General features: G+C 42.9%; 1 protein-coding gene across 1 annotated transcript in view; it reads right to left on the bottom strand.

Annotated features, from left to right (window-relative positions):
* The window catches only part of LOC118362910 (meiotic nuclear division protein 1 homolog), a 28,455-nt gene extending 16,003 nt beyond the window's left edge, over positions 1-12,452 (bottom strand). The window contains exons 1-4 of the mRNA XM_035743633.2: positions 12,400-12,452; positions 6,679-6,827; positions 4,351-4,425; positions 2,251-2,365 (exon numbers count right to left, since the gene is read on the bottom strand). Coding sequence (XP_035599526.1) covers positions 2,251-2,365; positions 4,351-4,425; positions 6,679-6,822 — 334 coding nt within the window. The 5' untranslated portion in view covers positions 6,823-6,827; positions 12,400-12,452. The remainder of the gene's footprint in view (positions 1-2,250; positions 2,366-4,350; positions 4,426-6,678; positions 6,828-12,399) is intronic.

Genomic DNA, 12,452 nt, shown 5'->3' with positions numbered 1-12,452 from the left:
CAGGGAGGTGGTGAGGGCACTCGGAGTATGGTGTTAAGAAAACAACCTCTCACTCAATGGCAACAAAACAAAGGAGATGATAATGGACTTCAGGAAACAGCAGAGGGAGCACCCCCCCTATCCACGTCGATGGGACAGCAGTGGAAAAGGTGAAAAGTTAAGTTCCTCGGCGTACACATCAGACAAATGGTCCACCCACAGAGACAGTGTGGTGAAGAAGGCGCAACAGCGCCTCTTCAACCTCAGGAGGCTGAATAAATGTGGCTTGTCACCCAAAACCCTAACAAACTTTTACAGATGCACAATCGAGAGCATCCTGTCAGGCTGTATCACAGCCTGGTATGGCAACTGCACCACCCTCAACCGCAAGGCCCTCCAGAGGGTAGTGAGGTCTGCACAACGCATCATCGGGGGCAAACTACCTGCCCTCCATGACACCTACAGCACCCGATGTCACAGGAAGGCCAAAAAGATCATCAAGGACAACAACCACCCGAGCCACTGCCTGTTCACACAGCTACCACCCAGAACTCGAGTTCAGTACAGGTGCATCAAAGCTGGGACCGAGAGACAGAAGCTGTTTTTCAATCTCAAGGCCATCAGACTGTTAACAGCAATCATTAACTCTGAGAGGCTGCTGCCTACATTGAGACCCAATTACAGGCCACTAATAAATGAATCACTCGTCACTTTATGCAATGCACTCTAAATAATGCCACATATGTTTACATATCTTACATTATTCATATCACATGTACTGTATTTTATACCATCTATTGCACCTTCGCTCATCCATATATTTATATGTACATATTCTCATTCACCCCTTTAGATTTGTGTGTATTAGGTAGTTGTTCGGGAATTGTTAGATATTACATCACTGTCAGAACTAGAAGCACAAGCATTTCGCTACACTCGCATTAACATCTGCTAACCATGTGTATGTGACAAATAAAATGTGATTTGTCACACACACACACACACACACACACACACACACACACACACACACACACACACACACACAACAACGATTCCTTTTTAGGGTCCAAATGGCCAATCGTTTGTAATGCCTATACCAGTTGAGAGGTGTGTAAAAATAAACAGTCTATAAAATCAGGAGACAGGGAGACCGTTACAAGCTGTCAATCCCGACCGGTTAAGTTTTGTGCAGGCCCAAGAGGTCAGCCATGTTGTGTATGCAATAACAACTATGGGCTTAGTTGGAGTTCCTGATTTAATAGATGGGTTAAACTGAGCAAGTTGTGAAACCAGAGAAGTCGAGGAGGGGAAGGCACTGAACTAGAACAGCTGGGAAGCTTAGTTTTGTAGAGGGATAGAACGGGCATTCCGATTTAAAGCCATGTTCAGTAGCGGTGGACCGGCAGTTGTTTAAAATTGCTATATTTGGAATGCTCGATGACTAGATTCTCAGTGCATCATTTCTTTGCCTTTTTTACATGCTTCACGCAACTGCAAGTTGCACAAATCTGATGGCGTCACCATTTTGGATGAGCCATAACTAATCATGAGGAGTGTCTGTTCTATGGATCCTATTTCATTGTGCTAGACTGGGTCCATGTCCAATCTATCCATTCTATTTCTACCCACTTGAGCAGATCCAGATTTTAGAAATGTAAGCAAGTATGAATGAGGCTGCTTGATTGCTTTCTCTCTTGGATGCTGTCCAGGCTTCCACATGCCTGATGGACAGCTGTGGATTGAGCCATCTGTCCAGACTAGACACCTGGTGTTTAATTGGATTCCCTCCTTTTATTAATTAGATCCAAACTGAATTTGAATGGGGAAGCCTTTCAACAATGGCAAAAGTTTGAAGATAGACAAAATGAGGGCAAGGTTCAAAATCCAGTCAAATGAGCTTGTGGTTGAAGCAGGATTCATTGTTGATATGACATATAAAATACTAAATAGCCTCTTTCTCGAGAACCAGAAGGAGTATGGATTTAAAAAAAGTTAGCGCCTGACATTTGGAGGGACATCTGGGTGTATTTCCAGGTGTATCCCAATGATTCTCCTAATCCTTGTTCCTGAAGTGTGCACTTGTTCACTTCCCTTCATGGAAATGACTGGTAGAAGAAAATGGTGTTAACTCCCTCTAGCTCATCCCTACACCAATCCAATGCTTGTAAATTTGTGGTGAGTAGTGAACGAGTGCACACTTCAGGAAAAAGGTCAGATTATTGAGACGCAGCCTCCATGTTTTTCAGAGGCTGGTTACAGGGTACTCACTCATCTCCTCGATCACTTCTGGGTCACACTCCCTGTACTTCTCCAGCTTTGCCTTCAGATGACTCCTCTTCTCCCTCAGAGCCTGCAGTTCCTTTAGAAGAGTGGCCCGCTCCTCCTTTATAGGTGGACACACACACACACAGAGGTGAAAACCCAAAAGACAGACACACACACTAAGTGTGCAAACAAATTAGGGCAGGGAATTGCCAGGGATCTCCCGATACGATATTATCACCATACTTAGATGCCGATATGATACGGATTGCAATTCTCACAATTCAATATGTCTTGCGATTCGATACTGATTTTATTGCGATTCGATGTTCCAAACATATTGCTCACCATGTCTGCTACAGAGAGACAAGAGAAAAGTACATTTGATCAGTCAGGGAAATGTGTTGAAAACAAAATTGGCTCCCCATTTAAAAAGATTGAGAACAAGCTATGAAGGAAGGAGTTTGTGCAAGTACAGCCAACTACCGCAAAAATAATATTGCGATAGTCAAAACAATACATTGTCAAAAATAATACATTGGCAAAAATAATATCCCAAAATGTAACTATTGATCCCCCACATCACTAATACTCTGCCTACACCGCTCGCGTTGGGTGCGCTCGCGTCGTAAAATAAATGTGGAAATCTATATTATTCATTTATTGCACCCACACTGCTCGTGTGCGTCAACAAGCGTCTGCGTTGTCAAGGGCTAAAAAAAAAGAAATAAAAATCCTTTCTATTTCTGACAAAGATCGCGGTGCGTCTTGCCTCCTCAATGGTTTATAGAAGCATGTACCCACGTGCCATCTCCTCATTGGTTATACCCACGTGGGTGATTGAAAGACGAACTGTGTTGTCAGTCGTCGTGGTAATACTATGAATGTTTAGATGCCAATCACCATATAAGTTCAAAGAAGAAAAAGCCTGGAAGGAGGAGAGATTACTTTTTCGTAGAGCTCCGAGACAGGATTGTGTCTAGGCACAGATCTGGGGAAGGGTACCAAAACATTTATACAGCATTGAAGGTCCCGAAGAACACAGCGGCCTCAATCATTCTTAAATGGAAGAAGTTTAGAACCACCAAGACTCTTCCTAGAGCTGGCCGCCCGGCCAAACTGAGCAATCGGGGGAGAAGGGTCTTGGTCAGGGAGGTGACCAAGAACCCGATGGTCACTGACAGAGCTCCAGAATTCCTCTGTGGAGATGGGAGAACCTTCCAGAAGGACAACCGTCTCTGCAGCACTCCACCAGTAAAAAAAGGCACAGGATAGCCCGCTTGGAGTTTTCCAAAAGGCACCTAAAGACTCTCAGAGCATGAGAAACAAGATTCTCTGGTCTGATATGAAACAAAGAATGAACTCTTTGTTCTGAATGCCAAGCGTCACGTCTGGAGGAAACCATCCCTACTGTGAAACCTGGTGGTGTCAGCATCATGCTGTGGGGATGTTTTTCAGCGGCGGGGACTGGGAGACTAGTCAGGATCGAGGGAAAGATGAACGGAGCAAAGTACAGAGAGATCCTTGATGAAAACCTGCTCCAGTCGCTCAGGACCTCATACTGGGGCGAAGGTTCACCTTCCAACAGGACAAAGACCCTAAGCACACAGCCAAGACAACGCAGGAGTGGCTTCGGGACAAGTCTCAGAATGTCCTTGAGTGGCCCAGCCAGAGCTGAAAAGAGACCTGAAAATAGCTGTGCAGCAACGCTCCCTATCCATTTTTTATTCTTAATAAATCAGCAAACATTTCTAAAAACCTGTTTTTGCTTTGTCCTTATTGGTATTGAGTGTAGATTTATGAGGGGGAACAACAATTTGATCAATTTTAGAATAAGGCTGCCATGTAAATGTGGAAAAAGTCAAGGGGTCTGAATACTTTCCAAATGCACTGTATATGCAACAAAATACACCCCCCTACCCCCCTTAGAGGTGTGGATTCTAGTCCTTATATCTTACAATAGAAAAAAAATCTCTAAATTAATGCAGATAAACAAATCCCTCATCATTAAGTCTTGCTGTGAGACAGTGATAAATTCAGTGATAAAATGAAGGACAATAAAATGGCCGGCCTTTAAGGCTGGCATGCGTGCGTAAATGTACTTACGGTTTCTTCACGTCCTACTTTTGATTTGTCGACAGCCTGCTGCAGAGACATCTTCCTTTGTTTCTCCTCGGTATGCTATGGCGAGAAAATATATTTAGAATGAACACATTTCATTTTCACATCAATGTTGTGTTTTGTGGGCTTGAACTTCAATTTCACACATTTAACTATGCATCACACACACACACACACACACACACACACACACACACACACACACACACACACAAATATGAACTAAATAATCGTGCACAAATAACTAAATCATACACAGCACACGATCAAATTCTTAATCGTGTGTGCATGAAACAGCTGCCATTAGGCGGTATACCGTTTAATAATGTATATCAAAGTATTTTGAAATACCAACGGTATGATGTTCAATAACTGCAGGGATGCGTACTACTCAGTTAAGTAGAACTATAAGAAAGCTAAGATATGTCAAATAAGTTATATCGAGCTCAGTGCTCCAGCTTGCATTTGGTTTGTTAACTAAGAGGCCAGATGTCAAGATCAAGCTTCTTGGTTACAGCAGTGACATTAAATCCCCTCCTGGATCAAACTACCTGTTGCCGGTATGAAAATCTAGATACTCCTCAACTCGGTCATCCCCATGGTAACAGAAGGCAAGAGGCAGGCAGCTATAATATTTCTCACTCAATCAAAAGTCATGGCACTGGTTAGTATTCTTACACATTGGCCCTGTCTCCCTATGGGTCCTGGTCAAAAATAGTGCACTACACAGGGAATAGGGTGTCATTTAATTTACATCTCTCTATACATCATTACTCACATTAAACAGTTTGTATTCAAAAGTTCAGACAGTGACAAACCAATAACTCAAATACCATTTTAATAAAACTTTGACTGTAAAACAAAGAAACAATCCCCTTCCTTGTACACTGTTTATAGAATGAGAGACGGGAGGGTTCCCATATAAATATGTCACCGATAACAGACCACATATTCACACCACTGTGTTTAATATCCAACTCGGCGGCCGCCGCATTAGTTGCACCACTGGCGACTAGAAGCAGTTTATTCACCGCCCAGTACACGCCTTCATACTGTCTGGTCTGTGGCGTGGGGAACTTGGTAATCACGAGGATGAAATGCTAACGAGAGGACCACCAACTGTTTAAGTGACACCGCCACCACCTTCAGCGCTGCTACTGATAACGAGTCCCTACCCACAACTCTGCAATGAGATTATTAGGTCTTAGACGTCGGCTACTTTGGTTCTGAACCTTGAGCTTCCTCGTGATCATGATCAAATGAGACACTGAGTTGACAATGTACTCCTTACGTATATTATTTTTGTTGGGGATAGAGATGGTGAGAGAAAGACAGGGAAGATGGGAGAGAAGATTGTGCCAGTAGGGTGTGGGCTGGATTTCCAACACATGCCGACATGGTAGGCTCTGTGTGCTATGAAGACAGCGGTCTTAACCGCTCCCCTCAAACTCAACTCTGGACCGCCGAAGCCAGTCTAGGTACATTTTAATTTTGTCTTCAGTCTTTATTTTGAAGATATGTAAAGTGCCATTTGATTAACAAAATTAAATACTGATCACACAACATGAACAGTTTGAGTTTTCTGCAAACATTAAATTATTCAATTATTCACATTTGAGTGTTGTAGTAATTCCTTTACCTCCTACTTACAGTGAAAGCATACGCTTTATTGCAAACAAGTGTGCCTGCTTGGTGTGCTAGCTACAGAAATCAGAGTACAGTTAAGAACAGATATCGCATTTGGGACAGGAAATGCGCCGGTCTGTCTGTGGGCTTGAGACTATGCAGATAAGGGTGCCCCCCCCTATTCTCTATGTAGTGCAATACTTTTTACCAGGGCACATAACTAAATTACCCTACGTGCCCTGGTAAAAAGTATTGCACTACATCAAGAATCGGGGGCCATTTGGGACAACCTAGGTGGTGAGGTCTATAGGCCTGTGATGTTCTGTAATAAGAACGACGTTAATCGCCAGCGTGAACTCGATAAAGAGTCTAGCAAGCTGTTAAAAGTGGAGGGGCGGAGAGGCCAGTAGACCCCCAGCATTAGCTTAAGGTTAGAGGTCAGATGGGGGGGGTTGACAGTGTACTTTGCCCTTTTGAAAACCAAAATCCCCCCCCCCCTGCAGTGTCAGAGAAGCTCACACAATTGAGGGGGGTGTCCCAGACACATATTTTGTGTTTATTGGATAGGATAAATAGAAGACAGAGAATTTCTGTAGCAGTGGGTCAGATTCTAACGCCTGCTGCAGCAGTATGCTTTGTAGGCATTGGCTTAGACCGCCATAGGCCACAATACACCCATTAAATCACCTGCTTGTCCAGCTCCTCCAACCTGCGCGTGCGGGCGTGCAGGGCCTTGCTGGGGAAAGCCCAATAGTAGTCTGAGGTGCCCACTCTGTCACAGTCCACCATGTTGTCATCCACCAGACTCTGGAGAACCTCCTTCACTGACATGGGTGCTGCAGACAGGAGAGAGGCAAGGGATCATTCTCAGTTAACCTTTCCTGGGTTTGTCGCATCCTCTCTCTTCACCTTCTCAAAACCCATTAGAAAAAAGGTCAGAGTGGAGGGACCTTGGACTTTCTCCTCCAATATGATTGAAAAGGATGTGAGGAATCACAAAAAAGGTGAATTGTTCCCTAGGAAATACACTTTATGTCTGAATTGAGATTGGGGTGGCAGGAAAGTGTACTTAGTGGGGATGTGTTACTGTACCTCAGTACCCCTCTCTCAACCTGGTCATTAGTGGACAACAAAACATGTGGTTCTTGTAACCGCATTGTCATTGCTAGTGTCAAGTGCACCATCTGGGACTCAATTTCACACATTCTAATGATAGTGCTTTGCAAAAGTATTCATCCCCTTGGTGTTTTTCCTATTTTGTTGCATTACAACCTGTAATTTAAATTGATTTTTATTTGGATTTCATGTAATGGACATACACAAAATAGTCCAAATTGGTGAAGTGAAAAAAATAACTTGTTTCAAAAAATTCTAAAGTGGTGCGTGCATATGTACTCACCCCCTTTGCTATGAAGCCCGTAAACAAGATCTGGTGCAACCAATTACCATCAGAAGTCACATAATTAGACAAATAAAGTCCACCTGTGTGTAATTTAAGTGTCACATGATCTCAATATACACAGTTGAAGTCGGAAGTTTACATACACTCATTTTTCAACCACAAATTTCTTCTTAACAAACTATAGTTTTGGCAAGTCGGTTAGGACATCTACTTTGTGCATCACACAAGTCATTGTTCAAACAATTGTTTACAGACAGATTATTTCACTTATACACTATATCACAATTCCAGTTGGTCAGAAGTTTACATACACTAAGTTGACTGTGCCTTTAAACAGCTTGGAAAATTCTAGGAAATGATGTCATGGCTTTAGAAGCTTCTGATTGGAGGTGTACCTGTGGATCTATTTCAAGGCCTACCTTCAAGCTCAGTGCCTCTTTGCGTGACATCATGGGAGAATTAAAAGAAATCAGCCAAATCAGGTCAAATTGTTGACCTCCACAAGTCTGGTTCATCCTTGGGAGCAATTTCCAAATGCCTGAAGGTACCACATTCATCTGTACAAACAATAGCACGCAAGTATAAACACCATGGGACCACGCAGCCGTCATACCGCTCAGGAAGGAGACGCGCTCTGTCTCCTAGAGATGAACGTACTTTGGTGCGAAAAGTGCAAATCAATCCCAGAACAATAGCAAAGGACCTTGTGAATATACAAAAGTATCTATATCCACAGTAAAAACGAGTCCTATATCGACATAACCTGAAAGGCCACTCAGCAAGGAAGAAGCCACTGCTCAAAAATCGCCATAAAAAAGCCAGACTACAGTTTGCAACTGCACATGGGGACAAATATCGTACTTTTTGGAGAAAAGTCCTCTGGTCTGATGAAATAAAAATAGAACTGTTTGGCCATAATGACCATTGTTATGTTTGGAGGAAAAGGGGGGAAGCTTGCAAACTGATGAACACCATCCCAACCGTGAAGCACGGGGGTGGCAGCATCAGGTTGTGGGGGTGCTTTGCTGCAGGAGGGTCTGGGGCACTTCACAAAATAGATGGCATCATGAGGTAGAACAATTGTGGATATATTGAAGCAACATTTCAAGAAATGGAAGTTAAAGCTTGGTCACAAATGGGTCTTCCAAATGGACCCCAAGCATACTTCCAAACTGGTGGCAAAATGGCTTAAGGCCATTCCGGTACCTTGGCTTTGTTGTCCATCACAAAGCCCTGACCTCAATTCTATATGTATGTATGGGCAGAACTGAAAAAGCGTGTGCGAGCAAGGAGGACTACAAACCTGACTCAGTTACACCAGCTCTGTCAGGGGGAATGGCCAAAATTCACCCAACCTATTGTGGGAAGCTTGTGGAAAGTTACCCGAAACGTTACACATAAGTTAAACAATTTAAAGGCATCGCTATCAAATACTAATTGAGTGTAAACTTCTGACCCACTGGGACTGTGATGAAAGAAATAAAAGCTGAAATAAATCACTCTATTATTCTGACATTTCACATTCTTAAAATAAAGTAGGGATCCTAACTGACCTAAGATGTCAGGAATTGTGAAAAACTGAGTTTAAATGTATTTGGCTAAGGTGTATGTGAACTTCTGACTTAAACTGTATACACCTGTTCTGAAAGGCCAAAGTGTCTGCAACACCACTAAGTAAGGGGTTCACCAAGCAAGCGGCACCATGAAGATCAAGGAGCTCTCCAAACAGGTCAGGGATAAAGTTGTGGAAAAGTACAGATCAGGGTTGGGTTATAAAAAAATATTAGAAACTTTGAACATCCTACAGAGCACCATTAAATCCATTATTAAAATGTTTAAAGAATATGACACCACAAACCTGCCAAGAGAGGGCCGCCCACCAAAACTGACAGACCAGGCAAGGAGGACATTAATCAGAGAAGCAACAAAGAGACCAAAAATAACCCTGAAGGAGCTGCAAAGCTCCACAGCGGAGATTGGAGTATCTGCCCAAAGGACCACACTCCACAGAGCTGGGCTTTATGGAAGAGTGGCCAGAAAAAGCCATTTCTTAAAGAAAAAAAATAAGCAAACACGTTTGGTGTTCACAAAAAGGCATGTGGGAGACTCCCCAAACATATGGAAGAAGGTACTCGGGTCAGATGAGACTAAAATGGAGTGTTTTGCCCATGAAGGAAAACGCTATGTCTGGCGCAAACCCAAAACCTCCCCTCACCCTGAAAATACCATCCCCACAGTGAAGCATGGTGGTGGCAGCATCATGCTCTGGGGATGTTTTTTTACCAGTAGGGACTGGGAAACTGGTCAGAATTGAAGGAATGATGGATGGGTTAAAAACAGGGAAATTCTTGAAGGAAACTTGTTACAGTCTTCCAGAAATTTGAGACTGGGACAGAGGTTCACCTTCCAGCAGAACAATGATCCTAAGTATACTGCTAAATCAACACTCGAGTGGTTTAAGGGGAAACATTTAAATGTCTTGGAATGGCCTAGTCAAAGCCCAGACCTCAATTCAATTGATCATCTGTGGTATGACTTAAAGATTGCTGTACACCAGCGGAACCCATCCAACTTGAAGAAGTTGAAGCAGTTTTGGGCAAAGATCCCAGTGGCTAGATGTGCCAAGCTTATAGAGACATACCCCAAGAGACTTGCAGCTGTAATTGCTGCAAAAGGTGGCTCTACAAAGTATTGACTTTGGGGGTGAATAGTTATGCACGCTCAAGTTCTGTTTTTTTGTCTTATTTGTTTGTTTCACAAAAAATATGTTTTGCATCTTGAAAGTGGTAGGCATGTTGTGTAAATCAAATGACACAAACCCCCCAAAAATATATTTTAATTCCAGGTTGTAAGGCAACAAAATAGGAAAAATTCCAATGGGGTGAATACTTTCGCAAGCCTCTGTACATTCACACTCCATAGCAAAACAACTGGATTTGTTTCAAGTCATCATATTACCGAGTAAAGCCCATTATACTATCCAGGCTCATATAGCTTCAATCTTCCAACTCTGTGGTCCAGATGTACCGAGAACAGAATCAATCTGCATCCCATTTGGCATCCTATTCCCTATATAGTGCACTACTTTAGACCAAAGCGCTAATGGGCCCTGGTTAAAAGTAGTACACTATATAAGGAACAGGGTGCCATTTAGAAACCAGCCCTAGCCCACTCATCTGCCACGTAATCGCTTTACATTTCTTACAGCGATTAGGGAAAACATTGATTTAAATTTACAGAGTCCAGGGCTCTCCTGTGTATTCCTTCCCTCTCTTAATTGATCCCAAATCAGCTGAGAGTAATAGAGGGCTTACGAAGTTACCCCTAGAAACTGATTCTGTGTCAGTTTAGCATTTTTCCCACAATGGTTAAGGATAGATTGGGGAAGGCAAGCTGGTCCTAGGGGAAACTTTACCACCAAGCGTAATAGAACGTTCTAACATCTGGAACGAGGACGGCTGGTGAAATGTGATAGTCCCACATCATGCACTGTTCTGTTCATCTGCCGTAGCACTAATAAAGTTGATCTGGTGTGTTTTGGAACGAGCTGCGTTATAGAATAAATTCAGTATTTTACAACTTAAAATGTAGATGGCACCACATACTGAAAGTAGTATATGGCCAGGAGAAACTGTAATCCATTGTTTTGTTTTCTCTAAACAGCCACTACAAACTTTAGCAATATACTGTGTACAGTATATGTAAAACACTGAACTTCCCCTGTACTGGGAGGATGTTGGGCAGCAGGGAGAATCAAGCTAATGGGCCCTGTTTAAGCAAACTCTGGAACAAGTATTTCAGGGGCCTCATTTTTCAAACATGCTTAAATTTCTCGATAGTCTGGCCCATCTGGACTTGTTAGTCTCGGTCTTGCTCGTTTGCCTCACCGCCTTTCTCTCTTCCATCGCTCACTCACTATTTCTCTCCTGAGACCTTTTGAAAGTATATAATTCCCTCCTGTCCCTCAAGTAATCACTGATATAACATAGCTGTACTGGTGTAAAGCGATGTAGTTGAATCATTGGTTTTGCTTATCCAATGATTTGAAATCAGTGATCAGGCTACATCAAGGAAAAGAATGGATGCATATTCAACGTATTCAAAGAGGGCTCCTGATCTCACTCTGTCCCCCTCTCATTCTCTCCTCTCCTTCCCTCTCTGCTGTGTGTGATAAGTGACTGTTATACACAGCAGTTTACAGACCCCCCCCCGTAACTACATCACGATGCCAGAGCAGGGCCTTTAAAAAACATGTGATTCTAATCATTTGCGGCCAGCCCGATCAAGTTTCCCCAAATGAATGTAACGTCCACTGTAAAAAAAAGAAAAGGAAAATAAAGTCCCGTTTGGGTACGTACCAAAACAGCACAGCTCTGTTTCTCTATTGGGGCCAGCACTTAAAACATGTGCTTTTCCCTATTGTTTTTCTCCCTGCGCACACACACACACACACACACACACACACACACACACACACACACACACACACACACACACACACACACACACACACACACACACACACACACACACACACACACACACACACACACACACACGTTAGTGCCTTTTGGCAGTAGTGTCGTCCCACTCCATACTACAGGCTAAATATGGGATGAATCAAAGTGGTTTGGGCTAGACTCGGTTTCCAAGACGATGATGTTGGGACTATTTTACCATTATGTTGTTATGGGTGCATGAGGGCAACTTTCAGTGTTGATACAGAAAATGACACGGAACTACTTCAGGCATACGCAAAATGCTCGCCCCAAAAACATGGACACACTTAACTTCACGAGGTGAAATAAAGACCTCTGGAAATTTTAGTACGCTGGTCTTAGATTTGGGATCCATATGCCTTCACTGAATAGAAAATGCACCTTGCCACCACAGGGACATTTTTTAATTGAATCCTGAGTTTTATTTTATATAGAAAATAAATTGCGAGTCCCAGGTTTCACTTGTAAAATGATCCATCTGGTTCATCTCAATTAATCATTACTCACTTATTCCTTTAGTCTTCGGGGCGATTTTCTCTATGTCCTTCAGCTGAAACACT

Source organism: Oncorhynchus keta, chromosome 29 (assembly GCF_023373465.1).
Source record: "Oncorhynchus keta strain PuntledgeMale-10-30-2019 chromosome 29, Oket_V2, whole genome shotgun sequence".
NCBI classification, from domain to species: domain Eukaryota; kingdom Metazoa; phylum Chordata; class Actinopteri; order Salmoniformes; family Salmonidae; genus Oncorhynchus; species Oncorhynchus keta.
This window is presented reverse-complemented; position numbering and strand designations above follow the sequence as displayed.